Source organism: Corvus hawaiiensis, chromosome 2, assembly GCF_020740725.1.
Source record: "Corvus hawaiiensis isolate bCorHaw1 chromosome 2, bCorHaw1.pri.cur, whole genome shotgun sequence".
In the NCBI taxonomy this organism is placed as follows: Eukaryota; Metazoa; Chordata; class Aves; order Passeriformes; family Corvidae; genus Corvus; species Corvus hawaiiensis.
Window position 1 is genome coordinate 24,941,121 of NC_063214.1, and position 24,305 is coordinate 24,965,425.

Below are 24,305 nucleotides of genomic sequence, written 5' to 3' on the forward strand. Positions count from 1 at the left end.
CTTTCTCACTCCCAGCACTGTCAGCCTGCCTCCAGCCCAGCTCAGTTGATCAGTGAGCAGGCTTTGTTTGGCAGGCTTCTTTGGCCAGATATCTGCTTGAGGTTTGTGTCTGCTCCAAGAGGAGGATAACCAGGAGGAGGATGACGGGCCTGCAGGTAAGAGGTCGGGTGCCTGTAACCCACCAGAGCTTCTCTGCGCACACTCATTTTTTGGGCTCTGTTTCCTTTTATTGTGCCCCTCTTTTGAGTGTCAAGGTGTGTTTCTAAAGCTTTCTTGAGATGAAGTATTTTGCTGTGTTTCATCGATAAATAGGCATTTCTCTGCCCCTTCACCTCCTTTGGAGGTCATCATTCTTGGTCAGCACCTCGTCATGGTGGGAGTTATCCTTTCCGCACCCTTGGCACACACCCCTCCTCCCACCCTGGCTGCCAGGGGGTGTTTCCCTCTCAGCCTATGAAATCTGGATGGCAACATCTGCCCAGATGTTGCAACCCTGGCTGCCATCTTCCCTGACAGCCCTGGGGAGATGCTCCATTGAGGGCTGTTTCTCAGTGCCCCTTGCAGGACACCCTGGAACAGCAAGGTTGTGGCCATGCCCTCCTCTCTAAGCCCCAGCAAGGCACCATTTGGCAGAGCACAGAGGAGCTTTGGGAGAAGGGTGTGATAGGGTGGGCTTGTGGCTCAAGCATAGGAACATGAGACTTGCAACCCTGAACCTCATCAGCACCTCACTGCTGTTGTGGGGGGCCAGCTGCCCCAGGGTCATTGGGGTGCATGAGCTGCTGCAGCAGGCAGCACAGCCTCACCCCAGGACGTGGTGGGTCTCAAGAGCTTCTGCAGGATCACCACATTTCTCCCCAGACTTTTGGGATGTCATTGTTCCCAACCCTTTTCCTAGCCCTGGAGATGCATGTGTGTGCTCCTTGACCACCTTCTGCAATGCTCATTATTTTACACAGCGCTTTTACAGGTCTTCTTATTCACCTCTGAGGAGTCCTGTCTCCTCACACAGTCAGATTTCACTGCGCCTCTTCCTTGCCTGTCCATGACACATCCCAGCTCTCACTGCCCTCTTTCAGCAGCAGGACAGCCTTGTCCCTGTACCATTCCAGATGAGGGTCTGACTAGTTCATGTCATGGCTGTGACTGCATCTTCCATGTCTGGCTTTGAGTCACTCCTAGCAGCCCCATACACCTTGGTGGCTGGACTGTGGCTGCAGGCTGGGCGTGGCTCTGCTCATGGGAACAGGCTGCTCTGCCAGCAGCTCCTCTCTGAGACGTCACATGTGTCCCTATCCCGTCATCACCTCACCTGCTCCACCTTCTCTTGGCATCTCTCCTCCAAAACTGTTGCTTTACCCTTGCTCTCCATTCCCCTGGCATCCATCCCTCTCTTCTATTGCCCACAGAGTGCCATGTCCCACCCTAAAGCTGAGCAGGTCCTTTCAGGAAAGGTCTGGCCTTGGACCATCTCCAGCCCTTTTGGAGCAGAGGGATGTGGAAATGTCCAGGGAGGTGGCAGCTTCTGCTGGGGATATTGGCCCTGCAGCACCAGGGCAGAGCTCTGGTTTGTGTGCTTTGGCTACAGCCTGCAAGGAGGCTGTGGAGCCCCACACAGAGGGTGAGAGACCTGCTCTGCTCGTTGCCCCAAATGCTCATGTCAATGTTTTTGCATTTTTGTTAAACACTCCAGTGCTGACTGGACTGAGCTGATAAAAAGTGCCATGCTTCTTGCCGAGAGAGGAATGTTGTTTTCCTGTGTCCTGCAGCAGGAGCTGATAGAGAAATATATTATGCAGTGTTTGAAGAAGGGTCTTAATTATTTTGCAGCCTATGTGTTCAGACTTCAAACACATTTTTCCCATGCCTGCCGTCTAATTTGGAGAACAAAAGGTTATGGTTTATAGGTCAGAGCATGACACCCATTGTGAGCACTCTGCTTTACATCCCAGTTATTCCAATCAATGAGATTTGCTGAATTTTTTATGCTGTGCTGGGCTTTTATCTCTCTCATTTCATTGAAAAACTACAAAATAAAAACCAAAGCAGAGTCAGATGAATTCCTAAGGTCCTGTTGGCAGAAAAATCTACAGGATCTTGAACAAAATAACAACAGTAGTTAAAAGCAGAACTGAAAACAAAGAGCCACAGAGAATATTTTGTGTAACAGAAACCACCTGCCCAATTACGATAGTGCCCATCAACCTGCCCAACCTGGAGATATCTATAACTTATCTAGGAACTGTAGAGGCCAGGCAGAGACCTAGGGGGAGATGCCTTTGGTCAGATCATGGTGCCACTTCCTGGAGATGGGCTGTGTTCCATTTTTGCAGATTTTTCGGCCCAGGAAGGATGCTCTGGTGCTGGGCAAGCAGAAAGTGGTCATTTCCCTTGGCTTGGGGGCACCTTGTGCAACACAGACTGAGAAGTGGGAGGTGGGCTGAGAGAGTTGGAAGGGAGAAAGGCCATGATGTGCCTGGCCCTTCCACCGCTGCCCCCAACCAACCTGTATCAGCAGGGTCCCTGCATGCTGCCCCAGAGCCCTGGAGCATGACAATTCCGAGGCATGCAGGGAGCTGATATGGCACAGCGTTTTGGGAGCCCAAATAATGTTTGACACCAACCCCTATGGGTGTGTAGAGGAGAGAACCTCTCTGAGGTCTACCACAGAGAAAGACAAAAAGAAACAGTGAATAAGAAAAGCCACATCCAACATCTAGGCAGAAGTCTTGGAGTCACACTCAGGGTGATAAATCACCAAGAAGACATCTCCCCTCCAGTGGCTGCAGTCCTGCCAATGTCTTTTTTTCAGCACTCGATGCAGTTATCCGAGCATTCTATTTTTTTTTTCTTGGCAAGAAAGAATTTATTTGACCAAACAATGATGCAGCAGCTTCTGCCGCCACTCTGGAGGCAGCGGGCAGTGCCACCCTCTGCAGCCCCTGGTGCAGCTGAGGAAGGCAGCAGCTCTGCATCCAGCCCAGTGGGAAACTGCCCCCTGCATTGCTGCGCTCAGGCAAGGTGCGGTGCAGCACCAGCGTGGCCACACGGCAGCTGCTGCCACCAGATGCTTGCTGCTGGGTTGGTTTTCTTTCTTTCCTCTGTCCCAGCAAGCAGAGACAAAGGGACCTCTGGGGGTGTGGATGGGCAGGCCAGATGTGCAGGTCACCAGCTTTTTAGCCTGAAGGACAGGGGATGGATTTGTCACAGAAAAGTCTCTGTGCCTTCTTTCCCTCTCACCCCAGCAGTGTGGCACGGGGCTGCCGGGGAGCACGCAATGCTTGCCAGGTACACAAACCCTCCAAAGAACCACTGACTGTCCCCTCCCAGCTCTCCGTCAGCATTCAGCAGAGCCTGTCGAATCTTGCTGGCTATGCCTCCAGAAAATCAGCTTGTTCCCTATTCCTCCTCTTCCCCCTCTTCCCCCTGTCCTCCCCTTTTCACCAGGGCTGCCCCGAAGGCAAATGCTCGGACCACCTTTATGTTACTGGTAAAGGGGGATGCAGTATGGAAGCCTCAGTTAATTCTGGAACTGCTGCAGTCCCATCAGATATTGCTGCATTTCCGTTTAAAAGAAGGGAGGGGGAAAAAAGAGGGGGGGGGGAAAATGCTCCAGTACAATACATTTGCCAGGGCTGCTTAGGTGACCTACTGCTTTGCATATCAATATGCTTCTTGCAGAACCCAGCGGAGAGCAGCTCCTAGCGATGTATATTCATTTGCAAGACGAGAGAAATATCCTCCCTGAACCGATGGAAACCAGGATGTTTTCAGGTTCAGGCTGAGCAGGGCTTCCAGCCAGCCGGGGCCCCCTGGGAATAGTCTTCTCTTACACGTCGCTGAAAGGAGCCTGAGGAAAACACATGATTTCTCAGGAGGTTTCAGGCTTGCTCTCTGAGTGTCTGCTACACTGGGAAAATTATAAGGGGACCGCAAATTGCCCAAGGTTGAGCATCCTTGGGGGGAATAACCCAGGCACTGTAATACTATATATAAAATAAACCAGGTAGAGGGGCTTTGTCAGTTCACTTTTATCTCAGACCTGTGCCTCTCTGAAGGTGCCTGCCCCTGCCAGAGCTGCTCATGGCTGGCCATAGCCAGTGTGTGTGACAGCCAAGCCTTAGGGCTCCTGGGCTTTGCCATCCTGGCACTGCTGTGTGAAGGCTGATGAGCAGCCCTGCTACCCTTGCAGTTGTTAGAGGGGAGCATTAATATTTAACTCCCTCCCCAGGCCACGGGGCTGAACCGCTGGTCACTGCCAAAAAACACCTCTGCGTTCACTCAGAGTTCAACAGAGCTGCTTCGTGCCTTCCTGTGGCATCAGAAAGGACTGTATTTACATTTCTGACAGTGCAAAGCTAAGGTCTCTGTTATTCCTGCTTCCCTTATGTGTCTCAGGCTTGCTGCAGGGCTTTTCCCAGTGCTGCAAAGATGGGATCTGCATCCACTGTATCCTGTGGCTTTTAGCCATGCTCAGAGCACGGCAGCTGTAGGCAGGGCAGGTGTGGAGGACATGTAGGTCTGTTCCATCCATGGGTCTCTTGGGAATTCACTGCCCTAGAGAGCCAGACAATCACCCAGTAATGGATTAATTCTCGCTTACTGCCATGGTGGACAGTTCATGCCCAACTAGACAGTGCTTATTTAGGGCAAATCAGTGACACAGTTTAACTTGGCTGTGTTTCCCTTCCTCCCTCATCCCATCTACATCCTGACCTTTTCTTTGAGCATGGGGATTTATCACAAGACATGTCAACCAAATGACTCCCAGTTCCATTCCCTAAGAATCTGAGGACCAAGTGAACAAATTTGCAAGGCAGTCTGCAGATTTTGGAACATCCATGATTGAAGCAAAGTCAGATTGAATGTGAATGGTGCTAGCATACATCCATAATGTTGGTGCACAGTTCTTCCTATCCATCACCGTGTTGTTCTTGAGTCTGACAGTCTATGTGATATTTGGGTTATTTCTCAAGTGCCTTGATGGAGCAGAATGTAGTCAAAATAGACATGTGGACTTAGGAGAGCAATTCCTGTCTGTGCTTCCCAGCCCACCACACGGTTAGCTAATGAAGCAAATCCAGGAGCTGTGAAAATGGTCTATGGCAACATGCAAACAGAACACTTGAGAAAGTCTTAATGCATACAAAGAGCCTGGGAAAATGCATGGGAATGCAATGGGTGGGTTGTGTGGAGAGGTTTTGATTGTGTTTTCAAAACAGTGATGAGCTGTGTGGTTTATTTTACAGTACATGTCGGGATTTGGAAATGAACATGTTTCTGAGGATCCACGCTGTCCAGGAGCTTTACCGGAGGGACAGGTACTGAGGTTTTTTTAAGTGCTTTATCAAAATGCACTCTTGAGTGAATATCTAATCCCTTCTTTTCATCTTAACGTGTTTCCTTTCTCTCTGCCACTATGAAAATCTCCAGGAACCTTCTTTATGCAAGACTGGTGTAAGAAGATGCTGGCGGAAGTCAGAACTAAAGATTTCCATTCACACTTTCTATTTTTAAGTTATTTGTGAGCTTCCAAGTTTCACCCTGGGGATTAATACTTGCCTAAATTACCTCTGCTCAGCAACAGGGGTTTTATTCCAGAGTCTGAAACGCAAGTGGCTCAGCCACAGAGAAGGAAACCACCAGCTCTGGATTAAACCAGAGCAGAAGTTTGAAGATCAGCAGAGACATGCTTGTGGCAGGAGAGGCAGCTTTCACAACTTCTGTAGGACTGGGGTTCAATGAAGCTGCCATATGAGTCTTTGGCAGGGAGCAGGGAGGGGACATGAATGCCTGTAGTAATAAGCTGAGAGATTAATTCTTAAAAGTAACTTCTGAACATGTTTGATGAAAATAAATTATGTGGGGTTGTTCTGTTTTAAGGAAAAGAATCGCAACCCACGTGGTGCTACCCTCTTGGTGCCCAGAGGCGAAAATGAAACCCTGAAGAATTAAAGTGCTCTCACCTCCTTTGTGCTGGTCTCCTTTACACCAGCACACATTTTGAGGCTGCCTGTGGCTTCCCTTGGATCTCCTGTAACCATTTGGACTTGGATGGCAGCACCTCTCCTATGAAGACAGGCTTAGAGAGTTGGGGCTCTTCAGCCTGGAGAAGAGAAGGCTCCTGGAAGAATTTATAGCACCTTCCAGTACCCAAAAGGGGCTACAAGGGAGTTGGAGGGGGAATTTTCACAAGGACAGGTAGTGGACAGGACAAGGGAGAATGGGTTTAAACCAAAAGAAGGCAGGTTTAGATTAGATATTAAGAAGAAATTCTTTACCATGAGAGTGGTGCAACACTGGCACAGATTGCCCAGAGAAGCTGTGGATACCCCATCCCTGGAAGTGTTCTAGGTTGGGTTGGACAGGGCTTTGAGAAACCTGGTCTAGTGGGAAGTGTCCCTGTCCATGGCAGGGGGGTTGGAACAAGATGATCTTTAGGGTCCTTCCACTCCAAACCATTCTAGGACTCTATGACTTGGTGCTTAGCCAATTACATCCCTTGGTGCTCCTCTTCACCTTCTGTGCAAAGAATTACAGTCAAATGGAGACCTTCTCAACTTTTGCTTTTCCTGAGTTTTCTGGATTTCCCCAGTTCTGATGTTTTACATGTCGTGTGCCAGTGAGGACACACAACACAGGGACATGTTAAATGCATATCTATGTCCCCTAGGTCTGCATGGCAGCCCACGGTGTGGTCACAAGAAAGACAAACTGCTGTGCTGATTCAGGCTGGTAGCTTGGCTGGTGCAGTTTCTTGTTTCTGAGGCTGGCTAGAAAAAATGTAAGATAGAGGCACCTTAAAACTGGAAGAACAATAGTGGTGGCTGCTGGTCTAAAAAGGCACTGGGCTGCAGTGGATGCGCTCTTTGAGGATTTCCACAGCACACTGCGTTCCAGAGCAGACTCCTCCAGCTCCTGGCTGAGGTGCTCTCATCTGGACAGAGTGTGGGCTCTGTATCAAAAGAGTTAACAGAAAAATCTGAAAACAAGTTAGACAAAAAAATCTTCAGTCCCGGGAGTGGATCCTTTCTCCGATGCAGTATTTATAAGACTGGCATCTGCAGTAGTGCTGGCTAAGATAAAAATTCCAAGGGTTATTGATCCCCCTGCTTCACTGCATACCCACACTGAAAAGATGGAGCTTGAGGGCTGGAAGCTACACACACTCAGAGAGCTTCAGCTCTCCCCTCTGCCCACCTCTCAGGGCAGGGTTTGATACCTTATGGATGGCTGGTCTGCTCAGCAGCAGGATGACAGGATGTTATAGTAGACCTTGCAGGAGGGAGATAGGATAGCAAATGGTGTATGACTGTCCCACAGGGGTGTTTCCTGCAGTTCTTGGGTGCCTTTGCTTCTTGCTGATCTCAGACAAATAGATGGTGGCCTACTTAGATCAAAATGCTTCGTTTCTGTTCTCTAAAAAGGAGGAGTCTGTCCTCCAGTTATGAACTCATAAGGGTTGCTAAAACCTGTGCTAGTTGTACCCATGGCTCTGCAAAGGGGAAAGTGCCCCCTTTGTACTCCAAAGGAGGATTCTCACTGTGCAGAAGCCCTGCAGGAAAGCAGAGGCACCTACACAGGTCACTCATGCTTTTGGGCAGCAAGCAGCACTGTCAGGAGGAAGCAGCACAACACCACAATGCCTGCTCTTGGCAGCGGTTCCATAGGCAGAGGGCAGGGGGAGAAGGGGGGATTCAGTGCGTTCAGCTGCTGTAAGTCTTTATCAGCCTTCTGGAAAGCCAGCCAGACATGATGCTCTGGGGTAACCCCTCTGAACACTTGGTCTGAGAAAAGTTTGTGCTCAATAGCAGTCTGCTTCGCAGTCTGTGTTCACCGGGAATTATTTCCTTTTCCCTGATACTCCTGCTCCTGACCCTGTGGAGCACTGCCCCTTGCAGCTTACTCTGTTGCTGCCCCAGTGGGCTGTGCTGACTCCTTGGGGCACTCTTGTGGCATGTGGGAATGGGGTCTGGGGTCTGGCTGGTGCCTCAGAGGAGCAAGAACATGCAAGTACTGGAGCTGAAGCACAGCCTCAGGACAGCACAGCACCCCATTGCATCAGGGTGTCAGGTGCCCAGGTCAGTGCTCTGCTGGAGGCTTCAGAGCCAAGTTCCATGCCACTGCCTCTCACTCCTTGTTTTTCCTTCTCCTCCATCCAGAATAACCCTCAAGTCTGCCCGTACGGCCTGTACGCGGAACAGCTCTCGGGCTCTGCCTTCACCTGTCCCCGGCCCACCAACAAGCGAAGGTACCGTGGCCCCTGGCACTGGCTGGGGGATGTGGCACTTGGGGTGATCATTGGGGAGTGGTGGAGAGGCTGCCTCGGTGCCACCAGTGTTTTCTGCAAGCCTAGAAGGGTAAAAAAACCTCTACTGTGCACTACGAGAGGGAAAGGGACAGAAGACCATGGGAGAGGGAAAGAAAAGGATTTAGTGGGGCAAGTGGGTTACGAAAATGCTGAGAAAGGAGTGATTGGGATGGGAAAGAAAGTGGTTTTCTGAGCAAGGCGTGGAAGGGGGGGATGTTCACAGGGACCACATGGTCCCAAGCGGGTTGTGTGTGCTGTGTGAAACAACCCTGGGGTTCCAGCCATGATGCTTCTATGGAAACATCACCCCTGCCACTGGCACTGGTAAGCACCTGATGAACAGGGTCAAAATGAAGCCTCTGAGAAAGACTGTTTCCTCCTAATGGATGTTCCTGCACACTGTTTGGGTCCAAAGTGCTGCTAGCTCAGTCTGTTCCCATTTTGGGGCTGCCCAGGGCCTCAGAAAAGTGCCAGGCACCCAGCATGCTCTTTAACACCTCAGCAGTGCTGGGAACAGCTTGTTCCAGCCAGCAACAAACTTCCCAGAGCTCTGTCCTGATTGTCATGCTCCAGCCACAACCAGATTGCAGAAGATGGGTTTCTCTTTTTGCTTCTCCCGCTGTGGCTCTTCTGTCCCTTTTGCTGCTTATTCAAATAAAAGGCAAATGCATCATCTGAGATGCCTCTGCTCTCCAGGCTGCTCCCAGCTCTCAGTGTGCGTGGGAAAGGGATGAATCATTGTTTGCTGCACGCAGTTGTACTTGATGGAATTTTTCCAGCTCTCAAGGGAGAGCTCCCTCCTCCCCTCTCCCACTTGCCCAAACTGCATCCACCACAGTTAACACATCAAAGGCATTGGCAGCCCTGTCTAGCTCAGGCTTTCCTGATCACCTCTGCTCTCTCACCTGATTGAAAGCCCAGCTTCAGGCTTGGCTGCACCATGCAGGGCGTGTGGATGCTGGAATGGCAGCGGTGGCAAGGTGCACAGCCACAGCAGGCAGCAAGGGAGGAGAGCAACAGTCCCAGGCAGTGACGGAGGCACGGGGGACCTCCTACAGCAGTGGGAAGCATCACATAACACTCTGGGCTTTGCTGCATGGGCATGGCCAGCCAGGCATAGGATGCTACTTTTTGTAATCCATCCAAATTCAGATACAGGCTGTGACCTTCTGTCTCCAGAGAGCTTCTCTGTTCTTTCTGTTGGACACTGCTCGTCCCTGTCGTGTCTGAGCTGCTTTACAACTGTGTTTAAACAAGCTTCTTTTTCCAACTGCAAGGTTGCTGTATTTCAGCCACAGAAAAAGCTGTGCCTTTATATTTTATATGCATATATGTGTGAATGTAGACATATGTAATTATACATAAATACACATACAGACATTTACCTACACAAAGCACAACATGTTTGTATTTAGAGCCTATAATAAAAGCCATGTCTCTGGAAACCTCTGACTGTGAGCTGTTGTTTGATATTTCATTTTAATATTAATATTATTAATTTGATATTTAATAAACCTTTTTTTCCAGTTGCCACCCATGTAAATGTTATTCTAGGAGCTCAATCAGCCAGCAGCTACCCAGAGGGTTTAACCTTTTCCCCAGGCTAATCCAGGTGTTTTCCTTCTTTGTAGCTGGCTGTATCGAATCCTACCTTCAGTTTGCCACAAACCCTTCAAACCTCTCAAGGAAGGCCACTTGACACACGACTGGGATGAAATTGAGCCTGATCCCAATCAGGTAACCATGCTGGAAGGAGCCCTAGTCCTGCCAAGAGGACAGTCAAATATCAAAGTAGTCAGAAGTGCAAAGGCACTGAGTTGCAAGAGGTCTGATGGGAGTCATGAGTTCCTGGGGGTCTGGCCAAGTCAGGAGCAGGCTCTTGTCTGCCACCTGTTCATTGTTCCTCACATGATTACCCAGGGAAGGACAGCCTTTGATGCTTGTTGCTTCGCATCTTGTCAGATCCTTGTGCTGCTTCCCAGCACAGCTACAGTGCCACAGGGTTAGACCTGTGCTACCAGGCATCTCCCCTGGGGGCTCCTGTTGGTCACCTTTTAATCTGCTTTCTCTTCTCCTTCCGTGTCCCCCATCAAAATCTCATCATGCCCCAGCCCAGCAGGCAGAGCAGAAGTATGTCTCTGCCATCCATCCTCTCCTTCCCTGCACTTTTGGAGAGGTTACTGCCTGCCAGCCCATTTCTCTGCAGCCCTCATGGGAAATCTCGCTTCATTCTGGAGAGTCACACAGAGAGATGGCATTTGTCTTCCTCTGTTACAGCCTTGCTGTTGTCTTTAATCATGATTTCTTCCCTGCCAGCCCCAGAACATTTGGTTTTGCTAATCTGCTGCCGTTCTCCTTTCAACATCATCTCATGGTCATTGGTTTTCACTTCTCTCAGGTTTTGCCCTTTGATGCATCATGATTAGCTCATTTCCAGCCTTCCAGCAGCCTCACCATTTGTCTAAACAATCCCCCAGCTCTGCTGGAATATGTTTTCCAGCCATTAACCAAGGAGAAGTGACAGGCTCATATTTACATGCCTTTGGTGCTCCTTCCCAGATGAAGCTCCAATGACTTCTGTTATCACCTCATCCATCCTGGATGCCCTTTTGCACCCCACACCTGCCTTTATGATTATTTATGATTACGGTAATTCCAAGATGCCCAGCTCTCAAGCATCTGAAGCCATTTATGTGTAGTACCTTTTTTGCCTAAGGAAACAGCAGGAAAAGCTCTTGCCCAGTCCCTCTCTTTCCACTTTCAATGGCAACCACCAAACCCAGAGACGTTATTTCCTGCAGTAAGTGGGAGCTGCCTTCCTGCTTTCTTTCTTATCCTCTCTGAAGCAGAGCCATAGACAAGGTTCAGTTTGTTGGACAAGACCTACTCTTCCTTGTGATGCTTTGTGTTTCACCTAGGTACTTAGAGGACCTTCCCCAATCCTCATTCATCTAAAAAGATGGCCATATGGAGGCACCTTATGCAAAGCCCATTGAAGTCAAAGGGAAAAATTACACTTTAAAATTACCCAAGGACACTGGCAGAATTATAAAAGACACAGATGACAAAACTGAAAAGGAGTCAAATGTGATGAAAAAATATGGAGTGGCATTTGAGCAAGAAATGCTGAAACAGAAGAAAGCTCTCCAGACTGGAACAGAGATGACCATGGGAAGCTACGATTGAGAGGCAGGGAGAAAATAAATACCAATAACAAATGTCACAGTAAAAAAAAAAAACAACCAACTCAAAAAGAACCGATCAAAAAATCCCCAGACAAACATAAACTCTGGAACTTCTTGTCAGAGGATGCAGGTGGATTCAAATCCAATACATTGGACTCCTCTGGCACCTTCTGCCTGAGGACCTTGATAGACTTTGCAAGAAGTAATTAGTGCCGGTCATGGCTCCTACTCATGCAGGCAGAGCTATTTCAGCGTTGGATGTGGGGAAATTCAAGTGGAGCAAACAGGAGTGTCCTGTTTGGGTCACAGAGGGACTGAATCATTCAGCATGGAGTGGAGCACAGGACCATGACAATTTGACTGTGGAAAGCTGGCTCATCTGAATTTCTTTGCTCTCAAAAGTGTTGTTAGTAATAGAGACACATTTTAAATAGGATTTTTTTTAACCTTGGCACTGCAAAGGCTTGCCAATTACTTTACAAAACTATGATTAAAAATTTTAAAAGCCCCCCAAATAAAAAAAAAAACCCAATAAGGAAAACACAAACCCTAACCAGATTATCAAGAGAACAAGGAAAGAGAGAGCTACCTCAGCTAGCAGAGGGCAGGGAAGCAGGGGGAGGACAGGGGTTTACTTTCTTTTGAATTACCACCATTTGTGTTCTGACCACTGGCATCTCTTTCTTGTTTTTTGTTTGCTGCAATCTAGCTGCGATGGAAACCTTTTGAGATTCCAAAAGCCCCTCAGAATAAGATGGACTTTGTGAGCGTAAGTTGGGGAACCAGGGCATCTGGGCATCCTCCATCTCTGTTCCCCCTCAGGGGGGCAGGGCACACAAGATGCTCAGAATTGGGCTAATATTGGCAGTTTTTGAAACCACTGGGCTTGCAGAGCATCTGTGGGAGGGGAGAGGATTGCAGATTTCAAGCAACTGACAGTGGGCTTGATTTTCTTCATTGACTTTTCAGGAACTCTTAAAGGAAAAAAAAAAAAAGCCCCAGCCCTCAGTTTTCCCTAGAGCCTTGGCTGGAAAACACCAGCTTACATGGATTTTAAGAAACCCCAAGTATGTTAAAGAGAAACCAACACATTTGACAAAAGGCCACACAGAGAAAGACTGGTAGCAGTGTGGAAAGTGGGAGAGGGAGTGAGTCCCAGCAAGGCGGTGAGGTGAGGGGGAGAAACAGGGCCGCCCCTGCTCCCCTGCCTGCCGCTCACTCCTGGTGCTTTCGGTTTGCCTGCAGGGACTGCACACCTTGTGTGGCGCTGGTGAGCCCAGAGGACGCAATGGCATCGCAGTCCATATTTTTGTCTGCAACACCTCCATGGTCGACAGGTCAGTGTCTGTTGTGCTGGTGGCTCAGGCTGCTCCAGGCTGGCTGGCTGTATGTTCCTGTCTGGTGCCACCAGCTTGAGTCCAGCTCCCAGCATCACTGTGCGTGCTGTGTTCCTGTGTGCACAGGCAAACGTGTTCCCCGTGTCCACAGCAGGTATTTGTGCAGCAGGTTGTACTCTATGGTCAAACACCGGAGGAGTGGGTGGGGAACCACCAAGAGAAGTAGGGAGCTGGACATGGGGGTGCACCAAGAGGAGATGTGTTGGATTTAGGTGCTCTTGTCTTAGGGACTGGAGCTGCTCCTCAGAATTCAACACACATGCAGCAGGCATTGCTGCTCCCTGCAGTGCCTCGGGGGGAAATCAGCCCCACTCCCCAGTTTACAACAACTGATGTGCGTGAGAATACAAAGGCAAGAACCTGGCAGAGGTCAGAGAACATCCTGCTTCCAGGCTGACCCATTTACTTAAGACTTGGACTTGATGATCCTTGTGGGTCCCTTCCAACTCAGAATATTCTGTAAAACTCTGCCATGTCAGTCTCCCAGCTCAAAACTCCCAGCTGTGGCTGTGGTGTACAAAATGAACGGGGCTTGTAGCACCTTAACGTTATTGTTTCCCTTTTTCTTTAGATGCCTTTATAATTCGGATGGTGACTTCCTGATTGGTGAGTTGATGCTTTGGCTTCTTTTTTCCTCCAGGTGGTTCTGCCTGGGATACCACCTGCCTGCCTCTTTGTTCTTCCAGAGCCTTGGGCCCTACAGCCAAGATTTGGAGGAAAGGGCTGGCTTCACCCCCATGCCATGCAGATATGGTGGTCTGGCACCAGCTGGGCTGTTGGGCAAGTTGCACTGCTCTTGTGCCAGACCTCAACTCTTTGAGCAGTGACCCAGGTTCCTGGACATGGTGCTCAGGGATCATTTCCCAATGCTCCCCAGACTGGTATTAGACATACCACAGGCAGAGGTTTTCTGGAAATCATAAACCTCAGGATTTCTGAACAACTTACAGTTAGCTGCCTTTGTTGCTTTAGCCCAAGATTATTTGGCACGGCAGCTTAGCTTCCGTGCTGTGCCACCCTCAGGCAACCAGACTGCCACAGTGAGTGTGGAGGTTGACAGATAAAGTCCACCCATGCTGAAAAATATTCTGAGTGGTATCAGAAGTCAGATATTTTCTTGTATCTTTCTTGAGTAAAGAACAGCAATGCCTTCGGGACACCAACAGGAACATTTGTCCCATCAAATAGCTATTAAATTGTTCTCACTCACCTCCCTCACTACTGTGAAGTAAAAGTGCCAGGGCAGGTTTTGTAAATCTGCTAGTTTTTCAAGTCAAAATGTGAGCTCTCCTGTGCCAGCACAATCATGGAAAACAATGCAGATGTTAGCAGAGTATTGCTTCTACCCTCAGGAAGCAGTTATTCCCAGACATCTCACACTGCCATGGTCATTACAAAGATGGGTACATGCTCTATTTCATGTGAAGGTTGTGAGACAGACAGATATGGACCCAAATACATCAAATCCCATTTATTTGGACTGTGGTGCAAATCTTACCTCAAGGGGCCATGAAGTTTTGGCTCATACAAGTACCTTCTGTGACGTGGGGATGATGGGGCTGATCAGGAAGCTTCACTCCAATGCAGGTGTCTCTGCTTCAAGACTCTGCATGGGAGCCCAGACTCCCTGTGTAGCTATATCAGAACGGGCCTACTGCTCTTCCTTGGAGCCTGGGTGCTCTGACAAGGACAGAGAGGGTGGCAACCATCACATTACTTCAGCTCTTCTGCCTCCATTTTGTTTCCACAGTGCCCCAGCAAGGAAAACTGCTCATCACAACTGAGTTTGGGAAGATGCTAGTGGAGCCCAACGAAATCTGTGTCATCCAGGTAAGGACTGAATGCACCTTGCCCGTGGCTCAGAGCCAGATGTTGGAGCAGGCCTACTCCTGCACTCAGCTGCTCATGGTTTGTCAGCAAAGTCCTGGGAGGATCCTAGTATCTTTCTTTATTTTCCAGCAAGGAATGCGTTTCAGCGTGGAGGTGTTCGGAGAGACCAGAGGCTACATCCTGGAGGTGTATGGGGCACACTTCGAGCTGCCTGACCTGGGACCCATTGGTAATGATCTCCTGTTAGATCTGCAGTGAATTTCATAGGGACAGGCATGAATTGCAAGCCCAAATCCATCACATCCTCCCATGCATGTGCTCTTTCACAAAGATACCTTCCATTCCAGCACTGTTATTCCCCAGAAGGGCAAGCATTTGTCCAAAAAAATGTGACAGACCAGTTGTCCAGAGATTCCCCTGGCACTGAAGGGACCATTTATCTCCCACCCTCTTTTCTACTATGTTCTTTTCTGTTCTGGTCTTGGAGTCCCTATCTGCTGGCTCTGAACCTGTTCTTACCAAAAGAAACCCAAAAGGCCATCACCACTGATGCCTCATACTTACAGATACGGCATAAACTGGAGTGATAGGAGAGAATTTTCCTGGTAAAAGGGCAGATTTCAGAGGCAACACATATTCCTGAAGGCTCACTTTAGATTTAATCAAGTCGGTTTTTTCCCCCTCTACCTCTGTTAACAGAGACACCTCGGAGCTCTAGAGTGCTTTACTGTCAGAAACTGCTTCCTGTGGAAAATTAGAAACCAATAAAATGAGCAGCACAGGACTTGGATCAGCAACACATTCACATCTCTGTGTGCTGCTGCCAGGGCGGATCTGCTTTCACTGAGTGCAGGTCTAGCTCTCATAAATCACAGATCCTCTGTGTGGGATGCCTCCTGCTCTGTGCAGAGTCACAGATCGTGGAGGCACAGCCTCTTGCTGCCACGACAAAGATATTGTGAGGGGACACAGCATCTGAAGGCCTGCTGCCCACATTGTGATTTCCCAGTCAGCTTTCTGGCAGTGCTCAGCTCAGGTTATGTCACCTTCCTTATCCCTTCAGTACTTGCCTCCAAATTTATCTTGCTGAGAAAAACACCTCCTGGTTACTGCTACTAAGATTGTGTCAAGGAAGGGAAGTGAAACTCCTCTTACAACAGCTAAAATAAATACAAAACCAGTGCCAATAGTTCTCCACATTGAGACTGGTGCTTTGAGGTTGGTTGTTTTTTGTTTCAGGTTGGATTGGGGCTTTTTCCCCCACTAGATATTTTTAGCTCTCAGCATGATCTAAAAGACTGGCCATGCTTCAAGTAAATTAACTGGTATTATCAATCAATAACAAGCTTGGCTTGGCTAATCTGCATTCAGGGGCATTTGCATCTCATAGCTGTGGTGAAACTGAAGCTGGTCATTCTTCCAAGTGGAGAACCAACCCAATTTGCAGCTGTATGTGGGACCCCACTTGAACATCTCTCCTCTATGACACGCTGGGTACATCTTTTCCCACATGGAGCCTACAGTGATTTTTCAGCAGCTTGCCTTTTAGCCAGCTGCAGCTTTCTGCCTTCATCCACCATACCCTGTGCCTGCTCCACTTCATTATTGATATGGTTGCCCAGCCTGTTTGCAATAAGTTTTCCCATTAGCTAGTTTTTCAGAAACAGTTAGACTTTCTTTGGGATTTTGGTTTGGGTTTTTTTTGTCTCCAGAAGGTAGGAATCTATTCTAAGGCTTACTTTCTGGAGAAAAGAAAAAGAGTGCACTTGCCTGTAAACCTTTTCAGGAGATGGTAATTATAAGAGCTCCTCTTCTTACCACCTACCTGCATTCCCCTCAGAGACCAAGATCCTTTGTATTTCAGTCTTACTTTATTTTAACTTCACTTTTCACTTGGAGAAAAAGTGACAGCTGGAGAAAAGCAGTGACTGTTAAACCTTAGCAGCAGGTAGTAATGTCTGCATTTTTATCCAAGAAACTCAAAACCACTTTGTAACAATACTACTAATGAGGAGAAGAATGCTCTAGCACCCATATGGTGCTTTGCACTTTGAAAATTCACTCCTCACATTAAGCAACCCCTCAGTATGCCCGGAGTCTGTAGGTATCACTATTTTATTACTCTCTTTGTTAGCATTCAGGAATGTATTTGGCCCCTCATGACATGCCTCATAACTTCTGCGTGGCCAAGCATCCAATCAGCAGGATGTCCAGGAACAGAGAGCAATTCATCCTCCATTTTTCACTTAATTCCTGGTTGTTACATACCTTTAATTGAGGATGACCTACTAATCTCATTCAGAAGGCACCTAGTGGAGACCTGTCTTAGTCACAAAGGGAGCATGGACTTGAACACTAGGATGAGTTACAATTACCTACTCACAGGAGCATGAGAAGTACATGACTATTTCAGGTTTCCTGTTGGGCCAAGAAGAGTTGGGTCATTCACAACACAGAAGGACACCCACAAAGCCAAGAAATTGCACCAGCCTCTCACTTCACTAGCAGATTGCCCAAAGAGCTTTGTCACCTCTCCTTCTTTCCCAGGAGCCAATGGCCTGGCCAACCCACGTGACTTCTTGGTGCCTGTGGCATGGTACGAGGACCGCCAAGTGCCAGGGGGCTACACAGTGATCAGCAAGTACCAGGGCAAGCTGTTTGCAGCCCAGCAGGTGAGGATGCCCTGGGAGAACAGGTAACACTGAAGTGCAGTGACTGCCAGTGCATGGCCTGGGATATGCAGCTCAGTAGCGTGGATGTAGTCTTAGGAAGTCCTGCTGAGTTAGGTGGAGCAGAACTGAGCCCTTGTCTTCTTGGGTCATTCATTTTCCCAGCTGAGGATCCTCAGTCTGGGAAAAAAGTGTTTGTGAAAACTTGGTTGTCCAAAAACTCAACAGTGGTCTTTGCCTCCATATGTTTATAGCAACAAAGTAGAAATAGGAGCTGGGGCTACTCTGAAAATCCAGTTTCCTTACCAGAGAGCTGGTGTTACAGCTGGTCTTGGGCAAGAACTGCCTGAGCATTTAAAAGCTCTTAGAGACCAAACCCCAGAGGGAAGGCTGAGGCTCACCAAGCAGAAACACTGAGGAAAACCTCATCCTCACAACGTTGGGCTGTGCTTAAAGGGCTGCCAGTGTACCTCTAACCAGTACTTAACCCACTTTTCATTTGGGAAAGAGCAGCATCCTGCACATGTGCAGCATGTTGGAAGGCTGTATGTGGTAATCCTCTGTCTCTTTGCTTTGCTAGGATTACTCCCCCTTCAATGTTGTAGCTTGGCATGGGAACTACACACCGTACAAATACCATCTGGAAAAATTCATGGTCATTAATGCTGTTGCTTTTGACCATGCGGTAAGTTCTGGAACTGGGCAAGGCAGAGCTTTGTGGCTACCGTACCATCCAAACCCACCCTGAACTCCAGGGGCTCTGCGCCTCTTAAAAAATATGTTATGCTCTAAGAAACAGTGTGAAATCTCTTGTGCTTCTTTCCCTGGGCCCAAACCAAGATTTCATAGAGGAAGACATCCTTCTTTGTGGTACAAAGACATAACTGGAGGTTGATCAGCTTCTTAAACAGCTCTGTGCAGCTTCGCATAGAACTTCTGTACCTTGGAGGAGGGATGAATACTGATGCCAACATACACTCTGCAACTCAGCAAAAAGACTGTTGCTTCAAATTCTTGCCTTGATTTATTTCTTGCTATTGGACAGATTCCTTTCTCTAAGCTGTGGATGTGTCTGGTTCCTCTGAGTCCAGCACTGAAATTCATTTCGAAGAGCTGGCAGCTTTCATTGTAATAATTTCTAATCTTATGGAAAATAAGTAAAGCCAAAACTAATGTGAGCAGCTCATCTATAAAGGAAACCAGTCCAGTGGGAGAGGTGCCCACAGCAATGCAAGTGAGTGTGCAAGGAGACTGGAGCATTTCTAGTGAGAAAACCAACAGAAAGTTTTGTTTAAAACTCCAGACAAATCTGCCAGGAGAAGGATGGGTTTGGGATCAAAGCCCAGAAAATCACTTTACTGGACTTAAGACTTCAATAAGTCACAATTTCTCTGCAATTTCTTCTCCGTTTGTAAACTAACAGGGCCATGAGGCTAAATGCCTCTAGCAGGATGTTCCTGTCCTCTGTAACTGGCTAAGGAAAAGCTGTGGTTTTGTGGCAGGAGTGTTGGAGACTGCTTCTGGAATTGCAGTACCTCATCTTGCAGTGCTGTCCACCCTCTGCATCTGTGCTGCCAGCTATAAGGCCAGGATGGGGAAGGATCATCAAAGCTGCTCAAAGGAAGAACCATCCAGTCCCGTTTCTTGTCCCCCCATGTACAGCACGGAATTGTGACGCTGAGTGCTGTCCCACAGGGTCCCAAATCTCATCCACGCTATCAGATGCAGGTGACAAAAGTGTTTAGGCAAGGGAGAGGCTGTATCAGTCAGGTTTACCAGCTGCGTGACCTGAGCAGACAGCTCTAAGCCCTGCTGTTTCATGCTTCTTTCACTTTGTTTTTTTCCAGGATCCTTCCATCTTCACTGTCCTGACAGCCAAGACAACCCGTGCTGGAGTGGCACTTGCTGACTTTGTCATATTCCCCCCGCGATGGGGGGTAGCCAACAACACCTTCCGTCCACCTTACTACCACCGTACGTCTGGTCTTTCTTGGTTGTGCTTGAGCCCAGGACTGCAGAAAAGAAACAAGTCTCCGTTTATTTGAGAGCGTGTGCAGGGAAGCAGCAGTCTGGTTCATTGTCCTTGGCTCAGTTAGTCAGCTTCTTGGAGTCAGTCAGTCCTCCCTGGAAAATGAACAAATCCAAAGATGTTCCTATTTAAAGCATCTCATGAAAACTCGGAGGTTATGGGGCTCATTGAGTCCTCATAGATGGATGTGTCTGTACTCAAGGGCCTCCCACAGAGACTGGGTGCATATTGAACCTGGCACTGTACAAATGAGTCAGATACTGTCCTGTCCAGCCATGAATCACTTAATATCTCATTAGAGTACATAGATAAAGGAGAAAAAGAAATATCATATTACAAGTAGTGAGAAGCACAAGGGGGTGTAGAGCTGGCACTTGTATGGTGAGATCAGAGTTACAGCAAAGGAGGAAATTGGCTTTCCTGAGCCCTTCTTCACCACCTGCACAGTGATGGAGGTACTGCTGGCATTTAAGAAGCCAGTCATGAGGAACTGGGCTCCTTCTCAGGCAGGGAGTTGATTAATGTGTTTTGGATTTGGTTGCCATCCCTAGAGCTGGTTTCTTTTTGGCAGTTTTTTGGCTTCATCTTGTCAGAGCATAGCATTGTGTTGCATTGAATGGATGCTAGAAATCCAGTTCCCCACGTGGGACTGCCCTTTCAGGGAGACGATGAGACCCCCTGCTCCATGAGACTGAGGGGGAAAGCTTGGCCATCCTGCACCCCTTATGTCAACAGCTAAGAGGCCTCATCTCAGAAGCTACCAAGTGACAATGTTGTGGTCACTTTGAAGTGCTCAGAGGCTTTCTGCACACTTACTAACCACAATTTAACAGCCAGTTCCTTCTGCTACTCAGATTATTTCCAAGCATCTTGGAGGCCAGCAGAATCAGTGGCACTTGCAAGCATAGTAGACAGCTGTGCAGCCATCTGAGTAAATCCCACAGGCAAAGTTCTGCCCTGTCATTCAGCTTTCATTTGCAATAATGAGGGTGACATGAAAACACATCTCCTGACTGCCTGGAATAGTGCCAAGACTTTTTCTAGACCATAAGAGGTGAGACACACTCCTGCTTAACCACAATGAAATTGTTGCTCATCAGTAGAGCTGTGCTAATTTTACATCAATGCATTGTGAGCCATAGCAAATACGAAGTTGTTCAACCTTGCTTCGTGTGCACTAAAAGACAGAAAGGACTGTCCTTCTCTTGTCCGTGTTGCGATGATCTAAGTACCCATGAAGATGGCTGTGGCTGCCACAGCTACTCACTTGACCACAGCACCTCAGCCATAAGCTTGAGCACTAAATTCATGATAAGCAGTTTGGTTGTCTGCTCTACCCCAGCCATGGAGGGGAAGAGCTTGAGTGGGTAAGGCAGATATTGTGGTAGTCAACTACTAGGACACTGCACATGTTAATTCCCTCTGAAATGAGTGCTGTGATGAGAATCTTGTTGCATTAAGAGAGGTAGAGCAGGACTGAGCAACTCTGGGGTAGAAGTACCATATTGATTTCAACAAGTTCAGTTCTGCTGAACTCCCTTCTCTCCAAGTATTTCACAAGAGGCCTACTTTGCTTGCCAGAATCCTTAGTTGCCTCCTCTTCTCAGGTGCTGTGGAAAGCCTGTGTTCAGAGAATTTTGATGCACTCAAGAGTTACGGTTTTCATATTGTGTAAACTTTGACCCAAGTATAGCAAGGGTGTTTCAAAAATATTCCTCTTAGACACCATAAAAATTTCACATTCAAAGGGGGCCGTGCAGCTTGTAAATAATGACTTCTCCTGGCCACATTTACATCCTCAGAGGTTGTGAATTACTCCTAAGTACTTCTGAACTCAGACTGAAAATGTCTAATGCAGTTTTTATACCATGGGCATATATTTATTCTGTCTGAAAGAACGCTTATGTGATTCTCATGATGGTGCTTATGTGATTCTCTACTGGCCACTAAGAAATTTTAACTTCACAACATCCTGTTTGTAGAGACAACACTATTTAACTAACAGGGAAGGGAGGCACACCTAAATTGTTTGGGTTCACATACGAAATTTGCAAGCAAAAAGAAACTGGACTCTGCTCATCTCTTAAATTTCAAGCTGGTTTCCTACTTTCCTGCCCAGTCTTCCTAAGAGATATTAAAATTCCTGTTGCAGACAAACTGGCTGTCCAGCTCTCAGGGCCTGTACTGCAGTTTAAATGCGCCAAGTGCAGTACATGAGCAGGTTCAATGAAAAGCTTGTAACAAGCCGGTCTTACATGAGACTCTGACAACTTGGGATGAAAATTAATGAATGTTTGCATACATATACAGGCCAACCCTGCTTTGACCTAAATTAGTTTTGTTGCTAAACATTTCAGACTCTGGATTGTACTAAACAAAGGCTGAACTAGTGGTTAAAAAGGGCTATATATAAAATAGCTACGGAAGCATGTCCCAGTTTTGCAAAAACTAACTGCTGGCAGAAAGTTGCCATATTGTTTAGTCACATCAGGAGTAGTAAAGCTGAAAGCTTGGATGGCAGCTGTTAAAATACCTTCCTTACAGGGAGCATAACTGAGTAAGTACTGAATGATTAGATATAACCATCCTTGTCTAAGTTAGTGGCATGCTGCTCTAGTGGTTTCAGAGGGTCTACGGAAAGTATTCTTTCTCAGGGAAGGACAGAATTTGGCTCCTTGTCTTTGGGCATACAGTGGCTGTAGAGAAATAGGCAGATAATGCATGAATTAAAAGCATAAGGTAATGAAGTGCCTAACTACACTGGTGGTGGTAGAAGAGTATCAAAATAATTTCATGCTTATAACCTGAGGCAAGCTCTCTCATAAGGCTGTTGATCAGGCATTTTGTGTCTGTAACACAGGGATGATTATACAGAACTTCCTTTCTAGCACTTCACAATCCCTAATCCAAGTCTGTAAAATCAGGTTACACCATGCAGTCCATATTTAGGTGTATTACTTACACAGCTTGAGATGGTAGGAAAAGCACAGGTCATTTAGGGATTGATGGAACCACCTTCATTAGGGTGATTTCTAATGAATGTCCTTCATTAGGAAGCTCTGTTTCTGAATCCAGATAATAAAATCCTGTACAACTTTACAAGCATTGCCTGTAGGATCCCTGATGTCTCCTTGCGTGACACCCTGTTCAGAAACTTCCACTCCACCCTCTTGGCCCGGCTTAGCACATGGGTTTCAAGGAGCTCACAGCCTGTCTGTGATCCCTCCCAATCACCTTCTCTTTGCCTCCTGCAGGGAACTGCATGAGCGAGTTCATGGGGCTCATCAAAGGCCACTATGAAGCAAAGGAGGAAGGTTTCCAGCCAGGAGGCGGCAGCTTGCACAGCATGATGACCCCTCATGGGCCAGATGCTGACTGCTTTGAGAAGGCGAGCAAAGCCAAGCTGGAGCCGGAGCGGGTTGCAGACGGGACCATGGTAAGGAGCCAAGGGAGGCTGGAGTACAGCATGGCATAGTGCCCACTTTTAAACTACAGCCTAGTACTGTAGCTTCTTGCTGGCAAGTTGGAAAAGTACTTGGACCCAATGGCTGCAGCATCCACCTCCCTCACCAATGAGCACTGTTCAGCTCCCAGGAGCTCCCCTGGAGACATTTGATGCCAGGCAGCTTTGATCATCTCCCATCATAAACTGCTGCCTCTCAGGAAGCTGAGAATTTCATTTTGTCTTAGCCTGTGGGCAAAGAAGCAAATGCCTTGACTGTCCTCCTGTCTCTACCCCCTAAAATCTAATGACGATCATCAACAGACCTTTAACTAGAGCTTTTGGAACAACCTGGCTTTCCTGGGCATGCAGGGAGTCCAGTCCTGAGACTGGACTAATACCAGCATTGCACTGCCAGATCTGAATAGCATTCTCCCTGAGTTGGTCAGGCTGAAGACAGAACCTGGAAGTACTGGACTATGTATACAAATGCTGTTTGTGGTAGAGCAGACACCTTGCCTGGATTTAAATTTTCCCTCTTTTACCCTAACCTACCTTTTCTCTTCCCAACAGGCCTTCATGTTTGAATCATCCCTCAGCCTTGCCGTCACCAAATGGGGCCTCCAGACCTCCAATCGCCTAGATAAAAACTACTACAAGTGCTGGGAACCTCTGAAAAGCCACTTTAACCCTAGATGCAAGTAAAGAGAAGTGCTTGCTGCTTGTAACACGTGAGAGAAGGCAGGGAAGTCCAGCATACCTATGTGTGATGGCAGTTGACTCGAGCAGTGCAGAATGCTCTAGCACAGAACGGCACTTCCACCAGCCACTGAGCCACAAAAATGATCATCCCTAATGAACATGGGAACGCAACAAAACCCATCATTATTCTTAACTTTCAAGTATCCAATTAAAGCTTTCCTGGTGACATGAAGCTGAAGTACTTGTGTGGCTCTCACATGTAGCCTGGTGTGAAAGCTGCACCTTGTGTGGGCACGAGGTGACAGCCAGCTCCCGTTCACAGGGCCTCCTGAAAATACAACCTAATGTGTATTTCGAAGGGAGAAGCAAAGGATTGACAAAGCACTGTATGCTGTCTGTATGGGAAGAGCTTTATAAACAGAGCTGAAGGCTCTACCAGGCCTAAGCTCACTATCAGAGCAAGCCACTTCAACCTGCTCATCCATGGAGGGTTGCCAAAGAAAGACCTGGTTGTCAGAAAAGTAGACCACAAATGAAAAAAGGTTGGAAAATCCAAAGCACTTCACTGCTAAGTAAGAGAAAGTTTCTCTTCCATGCTATGGCCATCCTGCAATACTGACTTGTTTGTCAGCACTTGACAAATTCTCTCCTTAGCTCTGTGCTAATCTGCAGCATAGCAAATGTGGAGGGCTTCTATAGCCAGTCCAAGCATTTGTTCCTGGGAAGGTACCTGGAAAAAA

At 47.7% G+C, this 24,305-nt stretch overlaps 1 protein-coding gene across 1 annotated transcript; it reads left to right on the forward strand.

Annotated features, from left to right (window-relative positions):
• On the forward strand, positions 1-23,803 carry HGD (homogentisate 1,2-dioxygenase). The gene is made up of 14 exons (XM_048295148.1): positions 1-155; positions 5,250-5,321; positions 8,163-8,251; positions 9,943-10,048; positions 12,206-12,265; positions 12,742-12,833; positions 13,465-13,499; positions 14,644-14,723; positions 14,853-14,952; positions 17,271-17,395; positions 17,973-18,077; positions 19,240-19,366; positions 22,676-22,857; positions 23,437-23,803. The coding sequence occupies exons 1-14, from the start codon at positions 141-143 to the stop codon at positions 23,566-23,568; spliced, it is 1,320 nt and encodes a 439-aa protein (XP_048151105.1). The 5' UTR covers positions 1-140; the 3' UTR covers positions 23,569-23,803.
• The last annotated feature ends 502 nt before the right edge of the window (positions 23,804-24,305 follow it).